This window comes from Rissa tridactyla, chromosome 14, assembly GCF_028500815.1.
Source record: "Rissa tridactyla isolate bRisTri1 chromosome 14, bRisTri1.patW.cur.20221130, whole genome shotgun sequence".
Taxonomy (NCBI): domain Eukaryota; kingdom Metazoa; phylum Chordata; class Aves; order Charadriiformes; family Laridae; genus Rissa; species Rissa tridactyla.
Genome location: NC_071479.1, coordinates 12,146,028 through 12,171,421, shown reverse-complemented (window position 1 = coordinate 12,171,421; position 25,394 = coordinate 12,146,028). Strand labels below are relative to the sequence as shown.

General features: G+C 48.2%; 1 protein-coding gene across 17 annotated transcripts in view; it reads right to left on the bottom strand.

The window, feature by feature from the left end:
- ZNF618 (zinc finger protein 618) overlaps positions 1-25,394 on the bottom strand; it is a 171,539-nt gene that overhangs the window by 56,289 nt on the left and 89,856 nt on the right. For 14 of the 17 annotated variants that reach the window (XM_054220261.1, XM_054220268.1, XM_054220266.1 and 11 more), the window contains exons 3-6: positions 23,846-24,102; positions 19,980-20,075; positions 17,082-17,159; positions 10,155-10,193 (exon numbers count right to left, since the gene is read on the bottom strand). In XM_054220261.1, coding sequence (XP_054076236.1) covers positions 10,155-10,193; positions 17,082-17,159; positions 19,980-20,075; positions 23,846-24,102 — 470 coding nt within the window. The remainder of the gene's footprint in view (positions 1-10,154; positions 10,194-17,081; positions 17,160-19,979; positions 20,076-23,845; positions 24,103-25,394) is intronic. The other 3 variants (XM_054220271.1, XM_054220274.1, XM_054220278.1) reach the window with 1 other exon arrangement.

Below are 25,394 nucleotides of genomic sequence, written 5' to 3'. Positions count from 1 at the left end.
CTTTAAGGTCCCTTCCAACCCAAACCATTCTATGATTCTGTGATTCTATGTCAGAAGAGCAACTTCAAATTTACCCTATTAAAATTACCCTATTAAAAAAATAGGAACTGTTACCTATTTCACTCAGCCTCAAAAAAGATGCTGGTGCTGTAAATGCGAAGGCCCTGGGTCAGAAGCCGCAAACAGCAGCAGGGAAAGGCAAAGGGAAATGGATCCCCCATGGTACCAAACACCTGAGAAACCCCAGTGATAAACTCTCTCCCATTCCAGTCCTGCAATATCCTCAGAGGAGAATGCAAGAGCAAGACAGGAGTAACCTGTGTTAAAGTGCAAGGGCCAGCACTGCACCTTGGCAAGAAAGTCTTGTTCCAGGGGGGAGTGAACGACCCCAGCCCAGAGCTGCAAAGGTGCTTTTGTGAAAGGCAACACCTACAGCACTGACGGAACAGATCTCAGGCCTTAAGGTCAACATTTTCTTCACACTGTAGATCCCAAAACTAAGTTCCATATTATTTTCTTAATGTCCTCCTCCTGCACTGAAATTTATCATTCTTGGTCTCAGCCCATTGGTCATTGAAATTTGAAGATGAACATATTCATCTACTTGTTAGGCAAATGGGAATCTAAAGAGACTTTACCTACTTAAAATGCAAACGCATTAGAAAAATAAAATCCATTTTTATTGCTCTCCCCACGGAGTGGGAGAATTATTAAATAAGAACATTGGAAAAATTAATCACAAAGTTGTAAATGACTAACCATTCACTTTGGCAAGTGTGCGTGGGTGTGCACGCACACACACATCATTTACATCAGGCTTTTAATTGTGTAAGGCATTAGTAAGTTTTACCGAGCACAACAGTGGAACTTTCCATTTTTTGCTCTGTTACCTCTCAAAAAGTACAAGGAAATCAAAAGCTAAAATTTACTTCAAGGAAACATTAAGGTTGCAAATTTGAATATTTAAAATTAATCAAGAACTGGCGATGCCGAAGATCCTTAATGTTAAATTAACACCAGCAAACCACTTATATATCTTCCCGTCACCAGTCGGAACATTAAAAACACCATATCCTGTATGCCTAAGGTCTGGGAAAGAAAACCTTAATTTTGAATATATTAATTTCATGGTTTAAATTCACAACCCTCAAAATGTTTTTGCACATGCAAGGCATTAGCAGTATGCCTCCACAGTTAACGTTTGCAAGGCATATTCCAGCCCACATCCTCGCTTCTAACCTTTCACTGCTTTTTCAAATAAATTCCCTCTTAGGCTGAACTTTCTCATGCTTAGTCAGAGCCCAAAGGGAAATATGTTTTTAAAAGATCAGGCCAATCATTTTTATTTATGGGGTTGTGAAATATTTACTATGTATTCCATTTTGGAAAAAAAAAATTTGCAATTTTCTTTTTTCTCTCTTGTAACTAAATAATGTGACATAGTGCAGACGCACACTCTTCACGGACGCTGCCCTGTACACAGGTGACGGGTTTGAATGCATTTGGCTAAGAAACTGGAAAGAAAAACATCATTCTATGTGCTGCTTACAACATCCTCAGACCCAGATGAAAGTTAGTGCCCTTCCTACCACCGAATGTCTGATCTTGGCCCAGCACCCAGGTACAACCTAGCACACAATAAGCAAGTATGATACTACTAAGAATGGGGAAGGAGGAAATAAAGCTCACAGATGACAGCACAGCTGTATTTAATTTTTAAAGACGTGCCTCCTGACCCACCGTCAGCCTGATAAGAATTACAGCCAGCTACCAGGAGCTGGGATACGATCACAAACTACAACACATTTTGCACTGAGGCATAAATGCTTCACTACATCGAGGTACTTGACAAGAAGGACTGAAGATCTGGCAAAGAGCAATGACTCAGACATCATGCGACTTCCACTAAAAAATGTGCTGCAATGTGGGAGCTTCAGCATGAGAGAGCTGAACAGGCTGGCAATGTCCCTGGCAGCCAGCTCTGCTGTACCAGAGCCATGTGCTTCCCTCCAGGCTATGGCAAAGCCCAAGCTGGAGTCAAGCTCTGGACCACTGATGACGATGGCACTCAGCTAGTAACACAAAACCCAAGAGATAGTGGGTTGTCCTGCCTGCTTCACCACGTACATAGCTGGGACTGGAATACCTCTTCTGAAGATCATTTTGGTACCTCTTGTACATAGTTACCTCTTGCACAAGGATATCTATCCTTAAAAGCAGTTATTTTTAACTCTATGACACTGCAGCAGACACTGTGCATCCCTGCCTTCCTTGGTATTTGCTCCTATGTGACACAGCCCAAGGAAAATGTGCTGACTGGCATTTCCTTCCCTAGACTGCACCAGTAGAACTGGTAGCCTTGGAGCTGAAATGCTTCTCAGCTTTTTATAACTGTAGTTTGCAGTATGGTTTTGGGCTGTACTACAGCAGTCTGTCACTCAAGAGGAGAGGGGAGTGTGGTCCATCCATTTCTCAGTCTCTTCTTGAGGGCCAGTTTTGAGCTGGAGAGGATGCTAAAGCCTGGACTGGAACAAAAGAGCTCACGAACTCTTCGTATCACCAGCTGCGCCCTGTCTTCCCTGGAAGACGTATCTGTGCTTTTCTCTCTGTAGGATACTAGTATCTATGTAAACCTTCGATAACACAAACTTTGTACCCCCAACACAGTAACACAACTCACTTCAATACGGAAAGCAACGCATAACACATTAAAAAGCTGCTATAAACTGGGAAGGGTGATCAAGTCTGGCCATAGAGGGAAAGATGAGACTTCAGTTTAATTGCAGCAAAGCAGAGTTAAGATTGCCTACAGGCAGAAAGTCCCACCCGGCGCTAGCAGGGAAAGCAGTAGGAAAGGCCACATGTCTGAGACATTGAGGGAACTGTCTGCACAGCGAATTTCTGAAGAACACACTGGAAAAACAGCCTTGAGGATGTTCTATCTGTGAAGCACTGAAACTTTCTGGAGTCCAAATCTACTTTTAAAATTCCTGCAAGCTCCCACCTATCAATAAGAACTTGCAAGTTTTTGTCAGAGACAATCACCAATTTCATCTGGTCATTTCTATCCTGCCTTTGTGCAAGGGAAAGGAGTCCTCTTGAGATGACCAGAAGGAAAAGTACACTCCAATGCTAGCTGAGAGTCGTGAACTCTAGTTGCCGGAGCAATCAGCAGCTGCTCCTAATGAACAGACACTCGCTGCCCTCACATACAGCCTGATGAATGCCGCCGGTTCACTCTGCGCCCTGCAGCAGGCTACGAGCTTGTCTCTTGCACAGTCTTTCCAACCCCTCTCTCAGCAGGGTCCCTAACTCAGGCAGCTCCTCCAGTGAGATCCATTACTGACACCAGCACAAGCCACTTTTACTTGACCACAGGGGAAAGGCTTTTCCTCCCTTGGGAGAGCACAGCTGAAACCCATCTCCTCTGCAGGAGACGAGCGGGAGGCTACAGGCTGCTGCTGTGCAGGGCATGGGAGTTACTGTTTCACAGCTTGGCTGGGTGGCTGCTCCTGTGCAGTGCCACCGACTCCTGTTCTACAGGGTGCTCCTGCTCAGGGGGCTGGGGGGCTCTGGCCCAGGGGTATGACACTCTGTCAGGTCAGCCTGTGCCTCCCCCCAGCCCTGCTGGCCACGGCTTGGATGCAGCCCCTCTCCCCTGTGTACCGCTGCTGTCCTCAGCCGTGCCTCAGGCACGCAGGGACTGCTGCTCCTCCTTGGTTCTGCCAGGTCCCATATACCTCTCTCCCCACTGTCCAGACACGGGAACATTAAGGCCTCTGGTATAGCCTTTTTTTTCTGCCCCAGTAAATACCATCACTTCCCTCTTTCCTCCAAAGGGCACCATGGAGACACTCCTGCCTCCTTCCAGGAGAGATTTAGGGAGGACACTCTCTCTGTAGTGCCAGAACTTCCCATCTACCCCAGAAAAACTTCATACCACAATGGTCTGGGAAGAGCCGCTCCTTGGGGTGTGTGGAGGTGACATAACATTGCCACGCAATATCCAAAGACCACTTTTTGCGTGCAACCTGGTAACTCAACGTGGCAGTCTGAAATATTGATGAATATCGTCACCCTGTGAGATGGTAACGCTAATTTTCAAAAATTATCTGTGAACAGGAAAAAAGAGTTCCAACACAACAGAGAGGCCAACAGGAACAAAGAAAAAGCAGGTTGTGTTACTTGGGATCAATCTAAGGATTTTGTGGGATCTGGCCTAGGAGCTTTCAACCTATGGGGCTGGACACAGCAAGCACAAATGCAATAGGAAAGTTGCTCCTGTTTCTACTATGATTTAAAGCAAGAGCGAAGGAGGCTGTCAGGCACTGGCAAGCAAAGGATGGTCTGGGCTCACAGACAGGATTGGAGAGGCTGGACTCGCAGGCATCTCCCAAATGGTGGAGTCCACCGAAGAGCTGTGTAGGAGTAACCTGCTGGCAGCATGAGCACAGGGATCTGCTTTTCAGAAACGGAACAAAATCCAGCTTTGCCTCTTAAACAGAATTGCACGTATGCAAAAGCAGGAGATGGAGACAGAAAGAACAGGATCTACCAAAAACCAAACATTATTGGTCTTCCAACCTCCAGCAAATGTCACTGAATTGCCATAGTAACAAACTGCAACACCGCTCAGAATGAAAGCAAGTGGAGCATTTGAACTGGGTTGTTTTACTGGAACTGCTTTCTCGTCTTGTTTTCCTGCACACCACAGAGTAACTGGCTGGTGCCATGCTGACAGAGCAAAGTTCACACTCATGGCTAGTACTGCCTGTGAGCATCACCTGCTTTTAAACTACAACCTGCTTGTCATGGTCCTCAAAAAAGTTGTTACCAGGGCAAGAGAAGAGAACAGAGCAAACCACGCTATCAGCAAGCTTCCCTAGACTCAGCCAACCTGACTGACACAATGGAGATGAATTCAAGGCTCCCAAAATCACCTCTTCCTGACTATTCCCACTTTTAACAGCATTTTATTTAAAGATTCCAGAAATGGTAGGATTCTTCCCCACAATATTAATCAGTATTGCTCCATCAGGCTCAGGACTTCTCCCCTGAGAAAAGGAACGCTCACTAAGTCTCAAATAGCTAATGAGACACGTGAAATTAATAAACCAGCTATACTTTAAGAAACCTTCAGCTTTTAGCAATTCTTCCCCTCCCATTTCTCTGTGCATTTGCTGTTCAGCTTTCTTTCACAGGGCACAGAAATGCAATCCAACAGCACAGAGCTGCGCCCAGCAGACAGGGACTGGGCTGCAAGCCCAGAGACTTGCGCTCTCTTCCTTTGCCACTCGCCCGCTGGTTGCCCCTGGCAAGTCACTTTCTCTGCTGCTTCCCCGCGTGCCTGCAGGACAGCAAACTCCTCTGTAAAGGGATCCGAGGCTCACCCAGGCAAAAGGCTTGGAAGTACTAGGGACTAGTAACACTATTTGCTGTACTTGTTAACATTTGGTATTTTGAAAATAGGCAAGTTGGTATGCTGTAATTAGGCAAGTGCCATATTAACAATTGTCAGAGCAACCTTAATTCTGTCCTAGGCTGGTCCAAAGAGGCAGAGACACTATTAGAAAAAGCAGGCAGGCAGAAACTGAGATGCTTACGCACTCCCAGGTGAATTAAGGTTTCATGGGCAACCATAAAATTCACAGTCTAACTTTGACCTCTGCAAGCCACTTATGGTTATTTTGGAGATGTTCTTGTACATAAGTTCCTCTTTCCTACAGAAAAGGGCAGGAATAATACCAAAATCCAATATCTTGAATATTACAGTCCATAATCTGTAGCAGAGTTACAGATCTGGAAACAGCGAAGGCTACCACGCTCTGGAGCCCAGGGCTGTGCTGGTGGAAGTTCCTGAAGATGAGCCCAGAAACAAGCTGTCAGCATGGAGACCATCCTGGATTTTCTTCCTAACCCAACCGCAGCTCCCAGGTACAGGCACTCCAGTGGGTAGGACTGCTGACAGAGCCTAGCTCTTAAAAGTATTGCCCCAAATTGTGATGTGCGCTGGTTACAACCTGCTTCATGACCCAGCACAGTGCAAAGACCTGTTCATGTCAGAGGTGATGCTTCCCACAGCCGCGTCCCCGGCATGCTGACCCTGCTGGTGCAGGGCTTGTGGACCCCTGCTTGCCAGTGGTTTTATTTAGCTACCTGTCAGGTTGCCAAGAATTTACCGTGGTATGTGAGCAGCAGGAGGGAGACTGTTTTTACAAAGTTTGCAACTCCCCTAAACATGACTGGAATTTCCATGGAGAATGAGGGTGCAGATCTAGCCCAAACACCTTCTTTCTGAGGACTTCCAAAAGTCTGGAGCAAACCACAGATGCATATGAGCATCTCAGAAAAGACTGCCAGACTCTTCTACAGGAACAGCCAGTGACCTAGATGTCAAACTGATAGGAAAAAATATCAAATAGAAAGTTTTTTTCAAAACCTCTCTCCTCCCTTCCTCCTCCCTGAAAGTCAAAATTGGTAGCAGTTAGACAAGCCTTTTTATTAGCACATTAGCACTGTGGGTTGCATTGTTTTCTTCTCTCTACATGTGGGAATTCTGGTCTTGGACCCTGAGCCAAGGCTAGAAAAGTATCTCCCAAAGCCATGTAACTATGTCCCCATGAGCACATCGTCTCCTCAGTACCACAGATCTGTGTCCCTCCGTGAATGGGTCAAAAAAAAAAAGGGGGAGTCCCAGAGATACAATCTATAGACTAAAACCCCCAAAGGCTGAAAATAACCAACCAAATGCAACAGTTTTCCCTCATGGGAGTCTTCAAAGTGCCTTCCCAGCTGGAAAATCTAAACACCACTGTCTTCTTTTTAAGCAGGCAGCAAACAAACAACTGGCCTCAGCTGCGTCCCAGCTTGCCCCATGGCTCCCTTCTTCCCAGGGAAGAAAAAAAAGACCAGGCCAGCCCTTCCCACGGCAGCCCTTCTTACCACAGTCCTTCGGACCTGAAAGCAGGGGAGGTTACAACACAGCTTCACCCACCATGTCAGTAACTCATCCTCCCAACATGCCAAGCACGCCTTGCTCTCAGACCCAGTATGGTAAGATGCAGACTTTGCCTCCCAAGAACAAACACAACTCATTGCACTCCGGATAAGTCTTCGGAGCACAACTCAGCTAACTGCCACCAAAGCTCGATTACTCTGGGACCACGCAAAGATTCTCTTGCTGTGCTCTGCAGAGACAGCAGCTGAGATGTCTCCTCACTTGACACACAAAGTTGCCTTCACCAAAACTTTCCAGGTGCCCCCTGTGGCCATGAGTAACAGCTGCTTCCAGAAAGTCATCATGGAGAAAACTTGAACAGCTTTTAAAACCCTGCACTTCTAGGTATTTGAACTAATGCCAAGGACCCACTGCTGGCCGAGGGAGCTCCTCATCCACACCAGTTTAGGATGGATGCAATCTATGCCCCAGAGAGAAGCATATGAGAGAAAAAAAGATCTTGCTGTATCTTTTAGATAGTGAGAAATTTTGGAAGAAGGCAGCAAACCATGGCTGCAGAGCCCATGACTCTAGAGGTTCCCAATGAGATAGAAATAGCAAAGGAAGACTTGAACAATACCGACGTCTGTAATAGAAAGGGTGTAAACAGCCAAATCGGGTCACAGAGGAATAGCACTGGAGCAGCAGGCAAAACAAAAATAGCAGGAAAGGAAAGATAAATAAAAAATTCCTAAAATATATGAGAAGCAAACAGACTGACAAGGAAACAAGAGGGCCATTGAGTGGAAAAAGGAGAAGAGCCATGCAGAGGCAACCAGGGTAGGCCAGGGATTTCATCCAGCCCCAGAGGGGAAGGCACAGGGAGGAAAGAAGACAGCTGAACTATTTCATTGCGGCAGCAAGGAGGGGAAGAGGAAGATGACTTCGTCAGGAAATTACAACCATCTGCACTTAGGAACAGCAGCACTGGCTGAGCAGTTTCACGTACACTCTGCAAGGCAGGTGACACACACAGCCTGTTCTTCCACCAGGGTGGATGGCTGTGGTGGACCTTCCTTCGCCATCCCCCAGCCCACCACTCACCAGTTCCCTGCTCTGGTGGCTTGGTCTTGCCTCTACCTCTTTCAGCTAGATGAGACTATCCTGGGATAGCAATGAGTATGACAGGTAAAAAAAGGTTTCAGTAATCCCTGCACTGGGGAGGGAGCCAGATTCGGACAGTGCTGCATGAAGATGGAAGCAGTCCCTGCCTCTCTTACTGCTCCCTGCTCCACCTCCACCGCTACCACGGCAGCTTCGCTGAAGCCTGGCACAGAGAGCAGCTGCTTGTTGCTCTTCTCTCCCAAAAGTGACTTCTGTCATCTGTGACTCTCCATACTCCCCAGCTCCCTGAAACCCAGACACCACTGAAGAGGCAGTTATGTCCACAGAAAATCCTTCTGTGGCCCAAAGACACGGGGTTTGCGCACACAGCAGGGGCATGAACCCTTATGTTTTTTTCCCCCTCTAACTCTGCATATCTCATCTGCCCTGTCTTTCTCATCCAAAAGAATTCCCACGACAGGTAAGGAGAAAGGCTGATTTACAGAAAAAAACATCTCTTTGCACGAGGTGGTTCTCAAGCTCTGGCAATCCCAGGATGCACACAGCCTAGCCCAAAACACAGTAGGGCCCTGTGTCAAAATTCAAAGCAAGGGGGTCAGGAGATGAGCCTGGAAAGAGTCAGGATAAGTAAAACACCGACGAGCAGCAGAGCAACTACTGAAAAAAAAGAGACAGGAAAAGAGGCAACAGGGCCTGGGAAGGAGTCTCCATCCCCTGCGTGGAGCTGACACCACGTGTCACTGGGTCAACAGAAAGGGCCCAGCTGCAGAGCCCATCTCCCCTCCAGTGGGCACCAGGAGTGGGTGTACACTGTGTGATGGCTGGTTGCTACTGAGATGTTTCGGCTCAGGGCTGAGATCTTCACCCCTCGCCTGCAGTGAAGTCAGTCCTGCTTCTTTTGCAGACAGAAAGCCAAGACTCCCTTATGCTAACCCCAACTCTTCACCTATCACAGAACGGGCCTGAAGAAACAGCAGCTCAAAAAAGGTGGCATGGCTGTACTTTTTAACTATTATTTTTCTTTACCATTTACCTAACATTTTCATATACACCCAGGGTAAGCGTGGTGCTTCCAGGCTGCCCTCTGTAACTACCAAGGTTGGTAACTTACCTTTCCAATGGAACCTTTGGCTCCCGCCTAACATGATCACAGCAAAATCCAGGTCGGCAGAGACCTCAGGAGGTCTCTGGTCTGACCCCCTGCTCAAAATAGGGTCTGCTCTGAGCTCTGACTTGGCTACTTGGGACTTTATCTAGGCTGGTCTTGTAAACGTTCAAGGATGCAGAAGATACAACCTCTCTGGACAACCTGCTCCAGAGCATGGGGAAAAGCTTTTCCTTCAACACAGCCTCAACCTCTCTTCTTTCCACCACTGTGGACATTCTCCCGCCACTGTGAGCTGCCTGGCTCCATCTTCCCCATGCCCCTCCTCACCTCACCAGCCCAGGAGCCTGTGCTGAACCCGCTTGGTTTATCAACCCCCTTCGTCGGGCAGGAACAGACGCCCCAAATTGTAGGTTTAAGGTTTAAAAATCCTGCACGACCCAATCACACTAGAGAGGCCGGCAGCGCCCAGCGCGTCCCCTGCGGCGGCTGAGGCAGGGCTGAGGCAGCAGGAGCTCTCCTCATGGCCGCCCTCCGTCCACTAGCCCTGCCCAGCCCCCCGAGCCCGCACAGCCGCGGGCACCGAGCTCCCCTCACGGCGGGAAGACGACGGCAGACGCCTGCCGCGGTCCCCGCCGCAGCCCCTCTCCCCGGGGAGGCCGTGCCGTGAGGCGGCCGCCCCTCCGGCCCTGCCCCGCCGCCTCCCGCCCACCGCCGCCGCCATCTCCGCGGCGCCGGCCGCCCTCTGCCGGCCGCAGCCCCGGCCTGCGGGGCAGGGCCCCGCCGGCCCCCGCAGACCGCCCGCCGCCCCGCTCCCCGCCCCACCGAGCCCCGAGGCGGCGAGGGGTGCGGCGGGCTCCAGGCTGGCCGTACCGCCGAGGGGAGAGCGCCCGCACAAGGGCCCTGTGCACCGCAGCGCGCCCGCGGTGCTCGCACACGCCAGGCCCCCATCCCCGCTTACGCACCCACAGCGCCATGAGTACTTACTGCCTTGTGAGGCTCCTTCACCTGAGGCAGCTTCAGTGTCTGCAAAGAGAAAGAGCTGCACTTAGATCTGATGGCCGACTCTGCCCCGCGTCCGACTTCGGCCGGCCACGGTTCCTCGCTCGCTCACTCGCTCTCCTCCGGCCGCAGCTCCTCTCTGCCATGGCAGCCCGCGACGCCCGGCACAGAGCATCTCCCCGGAGCAGCTGCCCCATGCCAGGCGCGGGCTCCCTCGGCGGGATGGTGCAGCTGCCGACGAGCGGGCTGCGAAAAGCTGGCGGCCCTCAGCGGGGCCGGGCTGCGGGGCAGAAGCGGGCCAGCTCAAGGGCTGTTTGTTAGAACACAGCTGCCTTTGGAAGAGCCTCCAACACCGGGGCTCTTGTTCCCCTGGATTCCAAACGGGATGGCGAGACCTGCATACCGGGAGCCTCGGGGGGCTCCGGAGAGGCGCGGGGTGCCAGGACTGCCCGCCAGTGTGGCTGGGAGCGGCTGCCCCCCGGCTCTGCCCAGGGACAGCCCCGCCATCGCCCTCCTTGCCTCAGGCCAGCTGCTGCCCTGCCTCCCGGCGGAGGGGCCCTGCCGAGCTGTGCACAGCCCGGACCGACGCACCCCAACGGTCCCACCACCGTCATCAGTGGAGCTCATAATGATGCGTTTCCTAATTTCTACTGAAGGTTTGTTGAAATCGCTCATGCGCTTAATTCCTGGGCAAGCGCTGTTAACCCAGGGAGACAAACAGGGAACAGGTCGCCCCGCTCAGCCTCCCATGGCGTGTCTCCCCTCCCCGGCCAGCCACGGCACAGCCTCTACCAGAGATGGGCCACGAGAATCCCCCCCAGGGCTACTCTATCCTGGTCTTAACGAAGGAACATGAGGAATGGTGGGAGGAAAAGCTCCCTCCACTCTATAACACATGGGACGGCAAGAAGCACACAGCAAAGATCACATTCAAGCCCAAAATGAACGCAATGCGCAAAGCTGCAAGCTGGAAAAGAAAACCCAGTGTTACAAGTCAAGGATCATAAATGATTTGGATTTCCAGGACATTTTGAAGTGTTTCATATTCATCCTAAATTGCAAATACTGTATGTCACATTATCTAATAACATAACTACGTTTCAAAATATTCCGTATGTCTCTTGGAATCACGCTTGCATTGCTCTGAAAACCACAGCTGTGGAATGTCACAGCATTTTTGAATTTAAAATTTGCAACCTTAAGTAATGAACACTTGTTTGCATTTAATTTCCTTATTTCTTAAAAATAATAAAAACAAATGATTGGGGGTTTGTGAATTTGTATATTTCTACCTGATTAACCTGCCTGATTAGATCACTTTTCTAGGCAACGTTATTAATTTGGCACAACTTCATAAACTGAGGGGCCAGATCACAAACCCTCGGTATCACATGCAAAACCTCGACAGCCAAACCCCTGTATTTTTCCACAGCTGCTACTTGTTTGAATTACCACCTATCACTCAAGGAAAAAGCCAGCTGTGGCACAATGGAGTTCTGCAAAATCCTGTCCTGGCGTTCACAGACAACGGCATAAATAAACCATAAAAGCGATGTACTGTGCATGCAGCAGGCCCTTTCTGTCATTTAAATAGCTTTTAAAAGTACCTCAGTCCAACTTAACAAGAATGGAGCAACACACAAAGGTTTAAGGAGCAGCCATTTCTGAACTGTGTTAAGAAATGTTGTTACTCTTAGTCATCAAGCAGACTGAAGTCTTCATGAATTAAAAAAAAAACCACCTAAAAATCCCCTAACGGCCCACTTGAAATCACCTTTGGGCTGAGACCAAGTAATTACAGCTTCAAAACAAAAGACCAATTTCTGAGAAAGCTGCAAAAGTAAGTGAGAGTAGGGAGGTCGGCAGGAAAGCTGGAAAATAGGCAAGTTAACTCCTGTGTCTCAAGCAACTTTCTGCATCTCCTATAAAAGTCTGCTACGGACCGGGAAATGTACACAGCAACAAATGGATGCTTGGGATGCAGCACAGAGGGCAAAGGCCCCCCCCAGATCCTAGGATTTTTCAGTGGCAGATAATCACACAAATGAAACCCAAATTTCTTCAGCTCAGAAACACCATCTCTCCTCAGCGATGGTTATTTCGCGATTAATTTTCATCTTCTCACCTCAAAATTGCTGCAGCCACAGAACTGCTCCAACTCAGACTCCAAAAATGTGCGCTTTGGAAAAACGCATTTTTCCATATTCACGGTTTGAACGAGTCATCTTCCTTTTCATATTTTTGGAATGGAGCGGAACCCATTCTTGGAAAATATTAATCCAAAACTTTGAAAGCTTTGAGAAGTTTTTTAACAATTGGTTTTAAACTAGAAACTTTGCCTGAAGAGAACAATCCCACTCTAGTGCATCCCGCACCCATTCTGGCGACGGCAGACCGGCCCCTGGGCTGGCACACCCCCGCGGGAGGCTATCGCAGAGCTGGTGGGTTCAGAGGGAGGCAATGCAGAAACGACATAATGTAAATAAATAATTAAAAAAACCCCAACTTGAGCAAAATCATCGTTCAGCCCAGAAAACCTTATCTGGAAACAGAGAACTTCCACCAATTATTAGGACGGAGGCGATATATCCTGCGAGGGTTAAACCGGAGCCTTGCTATTTTCTTTCATTTGCTTTCTGAAGAATTCTCCTTTGGGTAAAAATCTCCCTTGCTTGGCCTCAGCCCAGAGGTTTTTAAATTTACTTTCTGAAAGTCTAATAAAGTAATTTCAGCTGGGTTTTTTTTCTTTTTTTTTGAGCTATCTAAAAGTGAAATAATTTTCCTGACTCAAAACATGCAGATGTTTTGCTGCTTGTGTTGCTTAAATACGAGCAAACGTACAAAACAAAACTTTCTAGCTGACTAACTCCTGAAGGGAATCCAAACCTTTTAATGACTTGAAAAAACCCCACACAGCTCAACAAAAAGCACTGTAAGCCACACGTTTTGAAGGCCTGGGCTGCATGTCGGCGAAGCGGTAACGTTTGTCCACGCCGATGGCTGGGACGAGCCTTCCATCGCCACCAGCAACGCGCAGCCTTTCTGCTCCCCCCGGACTCCAGCAGCTCGGCAGGAGGAAGGAGCCGCAGTCCTGCGGGGCTGCACAACAGCTCACAAAGGAGCCTTTCAGCTCCACAACATCACTGTGGGTTTTTTTTGTTGGGTTTCTTTTTTATTTTATTTGCGCGTTTCGGGGAGGCGAAGGGGAAGGAACGCAACCGTTGCATTTCTTCCTTGACAAAACGTAGTGAGTAAACTTCTTACCTACGTTTCTGATTCTTTGCAGAACCCTTTACGTGGGGTTTTCCGCGCCTGCATCTCAGCTTTCAGAGCAAAGCAGCAAGGGAGGTTGCCCCTGCGAGGCAGCACGTCTTCAACAAGCGCTGCCTCAACCCTCGCACTTGCAAACTGCCAGGAGATCAATCGCTCCCTGAAATTCTCCAGCCAATGCTGAGCACCACAGAGAAGGCTCAAGAAACTAAGAAAATGCCCCATTTTCCAGTAAGAAACCACCCACTCCTGAAGGCAGACAAGAAAAAAACATCAGCCTAAAGGACACGGGTCACCTCCAACACTGCTTCTCTGCCATGGAGATCTAGAGAGGAGGCAGGTGCAGATTTAAAAAGCTATCTAGGGAGTTTCTCCCAAAAAACGATCATTACAAAGAAAAATGTAATTTTTAACCTTTAGAGATCTTGCCAGCGTGAAAGTCTTAATGTGGAACTGAACAGTTCAAAGGGTGAGAAGAAATTTAAGTTTTGCACAGGGCAAAAGAAGGGACTGACGAGTAAGGACTAACTGCAAGAGCCAAGAGGGCAACAGAGCTCCCCCCTGCGCTGGCCACAAGCCATAAGCCCCTAGCTTAACTGCTGCGGCTCCAAACTGCACACCGAGATATACAAAAACCAGCTTAGAAGTAACTCCGTTCAAAGCAAGGACAACTTGGGACCTCCGAACCTCTTGGCCTGGGGACAGAAGTCGGGTCACTGAATGGTGACAGTGGAGCTGGCTAAACAGATGGGTTTTTCGGTGGTTTTGCCCCAAAGATCCAAACCAGATCAACGCAATTACTATCTGCTCCCCCTTTTGCATCCCCAGCACTGTCCGTCTGCAGGACCAACCCACAGCTTGGCCAAGGACCATCAGTGCCACAGGAACCACACAAGAAAGCAAAAAGCAGAGGGCTATTCAAGGGGAAGAGGTGTATCCTTCAGCAAATCCCAAAAAGCAGATATTTCTGCTTGAATGCCCAAAAAGCCCTGGAAGAAAGCACCTGAAGAGAAGAAAAGGGGCGTGAGTTTGCTCTAGCTACTCCGATGCTGAGCTGGTGAGTTTACCCAGGATCAGTCAAACCTTCGGGCAAGGCAGATGTTACGTGACTGATGGGTGGCCCAGACCTCAGGGAAACCGCGTCCGTCGTGGAAAAAGCATCAGGCACAGAGGGACTGCCAGGTCCTGCCACTGCGGTACGGCTCCTTCCTTGCCCAGCCAAAAAGAAAATGACTAAAAGATTCAGGATCTGAGTTTCTGGCAGCTGATAACTGAACGTAAGATGCCAAGGGAGCTCAATTCTCAATGCTTCGAGGACAAGCAGAGCTAGAAGAGCTGCTTCCAGTGCCCTGGGGTTTTATCCAAGGCACGGACTGCAGATAGGCAGGGAGAACACGGGAAGCGCAGAATCCCATCCTCAGCGCACGTCTAACCACCACGGTGTCTCCCATTTGGTGGGATGGTGCGATACCAGCCACTTCTATATTGAAACCTTAGATACACGTGGCAATAAAAGCAGCTTTCGCAAAGATTTTTCAGTCCTGCAGCCTTACGCTATTTCCACCACTGTTACAGGTACAGTCCCGTGTACGATTCTCAGGGGCTAATACCAGACAGGGCGTTCCTCCATATAATCCTTGCTTTTTTTTTTTTCCTAACTATACATTACATGCCCATTCACCGGCCCGTTGTTTCTCTGCAGACAGGTACACCTCCCCCCTGCTCTACCTGCCAGCTCAGGTTCTGTTTCTGGGAGAATCACATTTACAGAGTTGCATCGAGTTTTCAGTTTGATTTCTTGTGAGGAGTGTACATGGATAAATATCTCATTTTGATTTTTATTGTCTTCAGGCAATTCAAATGCACTTTAAATGTTACAACTACATGCATCAATTTACAGCAACATAAACCAAGTTTTTTAAGTTTCCCATCTATAAATTGTGCTTTTCCACCGCCGATGTGAAAATTACCAATAAATTTCCACATTCAAATTTTGAAAATTTCCATCTTCTATAGCCACACATTAAAAAGGCTTTGGAAGCAAAAGGTAAAGTCATGTCTCCCCTGAGTTCATGACAGAACTATGGATATCAATGGTACATGCGCGTGTTGATCCATCCAGACCATTTAGCATATAGCTTGATTTCATGATCAAAATATAAATAGATGTATAACTACAAATCAGTTGGATCACACGCTGGGAGGTGACCTCCTGCTAATATAACTCCTAAAATTCCAGCTGAATTACAGATCCCATAGTGCTTGGGGAAGAGAAGTAAAATAAAAGCAATCCTTGTCCCTAATCTAAATACTGCAATTATCATTGCAAAATTATTGCAGTGTTGTGATGCAAGAGTAAAGCATTCTGCATGTCAGCAAATAACTGCTGCTCGCTATTATTTTAGGGAATTTTTTTCTTAAACTGCAGAGTGAAGCTACTTTGTAGTTACATTTAAAGGACTTTTAGGAATTTTGTTGGCATTTAGAAAGGAATACCAGCATTGAAAAACAATTCTGCATGTATCTAAGGATACAGAAGCAGCTCTGTGATGTTAAACAGTGCATGAGAAATGAGCAACCATGCAATTAAAGGATGTATTTATTATGAGACTGTGAAAAACTGAGGGGTTCAGGATGTATGTTCACTTTTCAGCTCTGCATCTGCTGACTTCTGAGAGTTTACACATTTGAAATTTAATATTGCATTAGCCTTCGGTCTTCACGGATTTTCAAATTTTTCACTGGGATTTTCCTTGCTGCTGCTTTAGACATTCCAGTCAATCTGAATTGCTACTGAAGGCCACGTGCGCTGACGCTGCTGCGTACAACTGAGGAGCTACAGCAGATGCTCCTACAAGCCTGACACCAGCCTTAGTGCTCAACTCCGGCAAAAGAAAATAAAATCACTGAAAGGCTCATGAGATGGTTTCAAGTCCCTGTTCTTCTGTTACTTCAGATACGTATTTCTCCAAATTATACAAACTACGCTAATGCTACAAAACACCGAGCAAAACTTTCATATTTCTGCAATTAAGCAACATTGAATTGGCTGGACTTAGAAAATTCAAAGAAAAGTCACTCCTGACTACGCAGGAGGTATTTCATACGAACAGCACATTTAAAAAGTGACCTCGGCTGACAGCAGGGACACAGGGGTGAGTCCAAATTAACATTTTGAGATAAAAACACAGCAGTATAGCAATGCCGGTACCTGCCTTGATACCCTCCCCTCCTGGCTTAACAGGGATGGACTGGAACCCCCAACAGGGCAGGAACACGGGACATCTCAGGGAGCCGCCTGCTCCTGTGGGGGTAACTCCGCTGCTGGATCGTGCTATCGCTTGCCAGCAGAAACTTTTCGATTTGCAGCTCTCCCGACACACAGCGATGTCCCCTGAGAGCTCCGGGCAGTAAATACTGCACCGAACGCAAGAGCTGCTCCCGACCTCAGAAGAAATATTGCTGCGATAGAGAGCCACAAAGCTTAGCCAGCCCCAGCATTTATCCTGTGAACGGGCCACCCGAAAGAAGCGTTACTGACGAACAGAGAAGCAGCAGAGCACTCTAGACCTTCCCCAAAATAGTCCCCAAGCCTGAATGTTAACCCCAGGATTCCCCAAGATTTGAGCAGGAGTGAGATACCTCTGTGCGCTCGCACATGGGTCTGGAAACAGTTGTAATACTTGTATTTCTTCCCACATATTCCACACTCGTAAGACCCTGAAAAACAAGAGAGAAAAGTATACACCACCATATTAGATCAGGAAAAACAGCCTCACCACATACTTATCCGTAAACTGGGGACAAAAGAATGCAGTATGCAGCAGAGTAATTTTTGGAAGGTTCATGGAGATAAATGCAGGAAATCACTATCCCAGACTCAATCCTTTTTTCAGCCTTATTTAAGATTCCTTGGCATATTACCCTGAACTTACATTTTCAGCAGATCTTTATAACTTCGCGAACATGAAAGGGCCACTCTCAAAATAGCCTGACTTATAATTTTATAATAATGACTAATATTTCCTATGGACAGAAATAACCTTGAATTACTTTTCAGTAAGTTCCTAGTATATGGGAAAAAAAGCTTTTCAACTGAAAAAAGAAGGCAATATGTTATCTTGAGGCAAGGAGTTTTCAAAATTTCTCAAGAAATGCACAATGCACAAATTTCTCAAGAAACCCACAGAGATTTGGTAAATATCCACCCAGAGGAAACCAAATAGATACAAATAGAACTTTTGACCTTTTTAAGGAAAAGCACATGACCACAGTAGTCTCTCTTCTCAATTTGTGTCTCTAATTCCAGAAAACACACATCTGCAAACAGTCATTTGAAATGAAACCAGAGAAACAGAGCTGGGAGAATCATTTGTAATGATGAAATTATGCAATGAATTTAGCCTCTTCTGTTTATTGGACAGGCACACAGAAATTTCCTTAGATTTGTTATTTAAGTTGATTCAACCTTTTTTTTTTCCCCCCACTCCAAGTTGGCGAACAGGCTATAAATTCACCTTTCAAGTTCTCACTGGCAAAATGTATTGCATTTCTTCGCTGCCCGTCAGCAGTAACTGCGATCCTACCTGCGCCCTTCAGCGGGGCGGGAGCAGCACTTACTGGAAGAGGAGGTGGGAGGAAAACGGGCGGAACGTTATTCTGTGTGAACGAAGCACTCCATTTCCATGGACGCTTCCTCGCGCGATCTTTTTCTGACCGTGCAAACCCGTAAAACTCGGGGACGAGCCACAAACAAGAACAAAACACTCACACACACACACACACATCCCAATAGATATTCCCAAACATCATTTTACAGCAATACTTACCCAGTGCGACTCAAAGTGAGCTCTTCCCAGGAACAAAACCAACCGTGGTTTTTGTAACGCACTGTACCCATGGGTTGTTTTTTCGCTTCCCATGCCGTGCTTTTTACAGCTTGGGAAGACAACAACCCTTCCAGTTCGTAACAGCGCTGAATTCCCTGCCCGTCACTGTTAGCATCGCTTTGGACTGTCTTTTGAGCTCGGGAGGTTTAGTGTGTCATTGATGCTGAAAGAGGCAATCCGCTACAGTCTGATACACAGGAGTACACATCTGAAAAAATACTCTAAAATACTGATATTCTAGTCAGTTGACGATGTCTGATCTGCTCCATAGCCTTTTAATTATCACAGCTAATTGTCTTTTATATATAAATATATGGGACAGTCATCACCCATGGTCACTCCATACAGGCTTTTCTAAGTGAAATCCTGGATATCAGCAAGTCGGCAGCATCTGCCAGCCCTCATTTTCCATGCTCAAGGATGATTATATTCATCGCCAACCTCTAAAATTCTTTCCTGAACACTATTCCAGCTGGAGCCCCAAAGCAGCATGGCCAGAAGATGAGCACGCTCCCCATCCACTAACCCTGGGCAGCAGCCGAGGTTCAGGTACCACCACCAAAATGCTGCTGCCCCCGCCCACACCCTGAACCAGCGCTAACGTGCACAGAGCACTGGGAAAACAGGTAAAAAATAGTGAAGAACTCTACGGTGAGGTTTTTTTTCCCCATTTTTCTTGTATTTCCCCCTTCCTCTGGAGATAGTCTATGGCACATAAAGGCAGTTGGTTGTGCCAAAGTTCTTCAAGAAGAATATAACCCGTCCAAGTAACTGCATAGCCCAAGGGGTGCTGCAGCCCTCAGGCGAGGGGCTGTGCCTGGAAAGCCAGGGCAGGAACCCAAGGGACCGGTGTGTCCCACGGTCCGTGCTGTTGTGCAGGTGTCCTGAGGCACCCAGGTCCCAAGTGCAAGCCGGGGAAGGCTGGAATCTTAAGGTTTTAAACTGGAAGAGGGGAGATTCAGATGACATCTCAGGCAGAAATTCTTTGCTGTGAGGGCGGTGAGCCCCTGGCCCAGGTTGCCCAGAGAAGCTGTGGCTGCCCCATCCCTGGAGGGGTTCAAGGCCAGGTTGGACGGGGCTTGGAGCAACCTGGGCTGGTGGGAGGTGTCCCTGCCCAGGGCAGGGGGTGGCACTGGGTGGGCTTTAAGGTCCCTTCCAACCCAAACCATTCTGTGATTCTATGACACACATCTGAAGTCCCGCACGCACCAAAAGACAACTCAACAGCCACAACTGTGTACTCTGCACACCACAATCTGGGGGGCAAAGGCACAGATCCTTGTATTTGAGAAAGGAGGAATGACTTGCCACAATAAATGTGTTATTAGAGTGCAGGAAAGATGAAGTGGGGAAAAACAAGACATCGCTCTGTGTCAAGGCCTTACAAAGAACATGCCCGTGTTGTTCTGGACACTGCCACCCTGGTCGTGGTTTATGTCAGACTTAGTCCACATCAGGATGTGTCATGCGGGTTCAAGCTGTGTGTAATAGGAGAGGAGATGAGGAAGGTTTTTGGTTAGTTGGTGCATTCAGTTTTGCCAGGCTTTTCCTGAGCCTCGCAGCTGGAATTTGGGTGACACACCCATTGCATCCAGCGCTTTCCCTTGCTCCCTGATCCCTGGTTAGACTTTCACACCCTTCCATCACATACCGGACGTGTATCTCAATGCATGGTCAAAAATCCAGGTCCCTGAATATCGATTTCGTGTATATCCAACGGGAGAGTCACGTTCCACTGCTTTTCCATCTAAATTGTGCAAAAAAAAAAAACACCAGAAAAGAGCCCTTAAAGTGGATGCATTTCCAAAGAATAATGATGGCTGAAACCTATTAAAAATTTCCAAGACCCATCTGTCCCTGTGGCTTGCTAACAAAATGTCAGAGGTCACATGGAGTTTCTTAAGGCTTACACAGCCCTATCTCATTCGGTGTGAACTAGGGAGAATCCAAAGCGCTCTTGAATTATGTGTGCTGAGCAGCTCAGCACCCGAGACATCTGCATCACGACGTGAGTCAAGCATGTGCGTGTTAGACTGACAGCCTCAAAGCAGGAGGATTCACTCTTCGCTTTGTCTCAGAAACGTTTCTGATTCAATGCATTACTTGAAAAATCCTCTCCAAAATGTTTCTCGTGAAGTACAGACCACGTTGAGAGTCTTGTGCAAAACTTCTCCTGATCATCCTCCAAAACACAAATACTGACCGGATGGAATTCCCGACATCAGAAAATGACCCAATTCAGCCAAATGGTCTCTCCCCCTTTCTCTTGATTTACAACACAGGTGGCATTTTCTTTTCCTCTCCTGTCTAGAGAGCTTCATGGTGGACTCCTCTGCCTTTCTGCCCCAACGGCCCTGCCCTGAGAAATGTTCACGTGGTGGAGCTCTTCAAATGACCCTGGCCCAAGGCCAGCACGTGAAGCTAGCGAGAAGAAAAGAAAAGGAACTACTGCATCTCGGAGCTGTGCAGTGCCAGGAGCATGCCACCCGAGGCAGGGAGAGCCGGCGGTACCAGGGGGACAGGTGGGTGGATGGGGAGGAGCGCGGGGTCCGCAGACGCAGCCACCGGTCTGCTGCTGACCGGACCCTGGGTCAGAGACAACCTCTCCATTGGCTTTCTTTGCTTGGGATGCCCAAAGTGGGACCCCACGGAGCTTGCAAGACTTCTGTGGAAAAGCAGATGAAAGGGAAATGGCCCAAACCCAAAAACATCAGCACCGGCTCTTTGGCTGGGGGGCTGCAGCCGCTGCCAGCCCCCATCCTGCTTCCCTGCACCTGGTCTCATCCATCGCAGAGTTTGGGCTGCTCGGGACAGATGGAAACAGGGTCTGGAGTAGTCCAAAGTGCAGGGAGAGGCATGTGAACATGTAACCAAACAGGTGGCAGCAAACACAAGGCCTAATTTGATGAAAATGCTACAAGCGAATAGCAGGAACCGAGCTGGGAATCCCTGTTATAAATTGCTCCAAGTAACGACTAAAAATATAAATATAGCATGCTCCTGCAGGAGATGTGTGACTCAGAGAAGAGACATAAATCTTCTAATGCGAATTTCAGCCAAGTCCCGCAGCTGAGCGCCACAGGAAAGCTGTCTGTCACTTGGAGCCACGTGTGCCCTGAAGCCTTCAGCGCTGTGGCCACGGCTCAGACAACACATCTCCGTTTAACGGGCCATCCCCAGCACGCCATGGAAGGCGACTGTCTGGGGGCCGGCATTTCCACGTGAAGGAGAGGGATTCATTTACTCCCGCTTCACCCCTTCATCCTGCATCAGGAATTACTACTACTGTCAACACCTCCAATCTCAGCTTCCCTGATGAAGGTGAATAAAACTCTACCAAAGCCTTGCCTTTCTGCACGGCTGAGGTGATTTAGATACAGGGCTACCAGATCACATCACAAGAAAGGCTTCAGGGAGAAAAACTCCTGGAAGTACCCGTGAGCAGCAGCAGAGAACATGAAGCCTTTGCTCCGGAGGTAGGAGGCACCGGCATCTTCAGCTGTTCGCAATCTTGGGCTGTTCCAGAGCAGCAGCCAAAATGGCCAGGGAAGCAGCAGGCGCGGGACGTTTCTGGTGCGAGTTACCCAGATGTCTGCAGCGATGGAAACAGTGCCTGTCTGTGGTTTCTGCGGGGGGATGGAGGGGACCAGAAGAATTGACTGGGAGCCAGTTCAAGAAACCACAAGGAACTGATATCTGGGCACCACGGTCGGTCCACACAGAGCGCAGTATTTGGTGGCCAAACAGAAAAGTTATTCAGAGCCACCTCCCCAACAAACAAGAGTTATGTGAATGGCGGATGAATAAGGGCACTTACAGGGCTCTTTTCACAAAGGAATCGGCCGCCAACTGCCAATCGCCTCAGGACCAAGTTGCCTTTAAAGAAACCCAGCGCGAGGCTATAAAATAACAAATATGATGCACATTTTTCATTTGAAAAGGCCCTTCCAGATAGAAGTTCTCCAGTTTACTTTCTATAGCTTTCAACCACCACTTGTTAAGTAGTAAATAACTCTCTGTCCCTCTCCCCACAGTGCCGGTATGTTGAGTAGTGTTCCCTGTCACTCGAGCCTGTCCCCAAAGTTCTCTGTAGGTACAACATGTTGCTGTACATCCAAGTTAGCCAACAGCAGAAGCCCGTTCCCCGCTCTGCACAACACCATTGTCAACTCAGGGGACATCATCTGCAGAGCAGCTGCTGCTGCCCAGCCAGACGCCATGGGGGAACGGGGTCCTACATGATGGTCCCGAGCTGCAGATGCTTTCATCAAAGGCAGGTGACCATGGCTGAAGGAGAAGGTCCTTTGCATCCCATCAGTGGTCATCTCTCCACCCATCCCTCCCGGGGCACCAGGCACACCTCTGCATTTCAGGGTTGCCCGTGCAGTGACCAACCTCTCAAGAGCTGTGCGGGCACAGAAGCTCTGAATATACCCAGAGTATTTCCTCCAAATTGTAAGATCTTTAAGTTGGAAACAGTTACGGACTTCTTTGGCTTTCCCTAGATGTTTTGACCTTGTGTAAGTAGCAGTGACCTCCAACCCTGCCATTCTAAGTGGCTGTCCTACTGGACAACGATGCTCCCAATACAGTCACCAGCTAATGACACCCTCCAGAGTTTTCTTTCCAACAGCATGGACAACGATCAATCAAAATCCAGGAGAAAAATCTAACATCAGCAGCTCTTTTCCCTCCTCCTGCAAGAAAAACCAACCCCAACAGCAACACTGCGCAGCTCAACTTATCTTTCTCTTGAGTGCCTCAAAGGAAACATGGGTCCAACTGCTCTTTCTACATCAGCAAGTGCCTTTGGCTCTCAAAAGTCATTGCTGGGACCTGCTCCATGTCAGAACCAACAGAGGAGTCCCTTTAGCAAGAGCAGGGCCTCTCCAGGATCCTGCAGAAAGCCCTTTCTTTGGAGCAGGAGGAGAGGACAGTCTTGATGTTCACAGAAAAAAAGAAAAAGCTTCTCATCGCAGCTCCGGGTGGGGTGGGATAGAATGTACTATCTTGGAAGTGGCATACCACAGCCAGCCAAAAGTCAAAATTATTCCTACAATGTTACTGGCAATCAGAAAAAACCAAAAAAACAGCAACCTGTAAAACCTGTTTTTGAGCTAAATGTAATTATTCACAGAAAGCAGCCGCTTTCCTCAAAGCATTTCAACTTTTTCTCAGGTTTTCCTCCCGATTGTCTCCTCCTCTGTGCCCAACACACCTACCCCCAGCCCCGGGTTCACCGTGAACTTTGCACATGACTGATGGGCACGTCATTTAACACATCAAAAAAAGATACTAAGCCTTTTCTTACAGTTGCCCTGATCTTGGTTGAGTCTTTAGGGGCGACCAGATGCAAACAGATAGCAAAAGTTAAAGAAGGTCAATAATCACAAGCCTTGGCTCTGGTCCCCCTGGCAGAGCCGAGCTTCCAGGAACGGCTCTCTGGAGCTTTGCTCCTCTCCCCAACACCATGGACTCAGGGAACCGACTGATGGGGCAGGTTATCCCGCAGCTTACCGAGCGTCTGCTGGTTGCGGACCCCGCCTATGACCACGCAGATCTCCGCAGGCACGTCTCCCGGCCCATCTTTTATGTTCTTCTTGGAATCTTTGGTGTCATCCTGCCAGATCACCTCTTCGATATAGTCATCTGGTACCTCTGTTTTCACCTTCACCTCAGTCATCATTCCAGCCTCTTCACTGGGTGAGGACTGAGATGTCACCGAATCGGAGCCCTCTGCTTTCGGGCTCCGTGGGCTCCTCTTCAAACACTCCCTGAATGGGGAGAAAAGAGGAGAAAACATGAATCCTCATTGTCACGCGCTCACTTTCTAATCACTAGGACATAATCAAAGGTACTTTCTTGCAATGCAATTTATTTAAAATAAGTATGGGTAGGTATGCTTGTCTGTCATATATGGTAAGTAATTAAAATTTAACCAGACAAAAGTAATAAAACCATTTGCTAGTAATGAAAATAACCCTAATGATCACAAACAATAGTCGCAGACATAAACAGACTTGACCACTAACCGAGAGCACAGAGTTTCACCTGGTTCCTGGCAGGTCAGGAGCACAACTCCATCAAATATTACGCCAAGACTAGTCTGTACATGCACAAGAAAAGCCATATCCTCCTGACATTTTTAATTTGGAGCTATCTCCACCCTAGTGCACTCCTCCATGGGTTAATCTGCCATCGCACCCTCTCTTTTAACCCTTCAAAGCAACCTAACATCCTATGGTATTCGTATGGCCTTATTTAACGTGCATGGAAATGAGCAAAGGGGATCATCCGTAGTATAATGATATTAAGGTAGACTGTTACGTTATGGACAGATACAAATACCAAAGATGACAGAGGAATCGTGATGGGTGGGGAAGAAATGAGGAGTCCAGTCTATTAGAAGCAGATGAAGGAAACAGTATGTGTTTTCATCTTGGAAAGAAAAAGCCAGAAAGACAAGAGAGAAAACAATCTAATTAAATAAATATTCCAAACCCCTTAAGAGAAGGAAGGAAACTGGACCCCCCAAAGCTGTAAAACAACATCAGCAAGTGCTACGGTGGCAAAAGGCAGAGGGAGATTGGGCACGACTGGTGAGGACCAAGTAACCATCCAGAGGGTAGAGCCTCTTCAAATGCACCACCCCACCACTTGTTACAGAATCACAGAATCACACAGAAATCACAGAATGGTGGGGGCTGGCAGGGCCCTCTGGAGATCACCCAGTCCCACCCCCGGCCAGAGCAGGGTCACCCAGAGCAGGTGGCACAGGAACGCGTCCAGGCGGGGTTGGAATGTCTCCAGAGACGGAGACTCCCCCACCTCTCTGGGCAGCCTGTGCCAGGGCTCTGCCACCCTCACAGCAAAGAAGTTCCTCCTCATGTTGAGGTGGAACTTCCCATGCTCAAGTTTGTGCCCGTTACCTCTTGTCCTGTCCCTGGGCACCATTGAAAAGAGCCTGGCCCCATCCTCCTGACACCCCCCCTTTCAGTATTTATCAGCGTTGATAAGATCCCCCCTCAGCCGTCTCTTTTCCAGACTGAAGAGACCCAAATCCCTT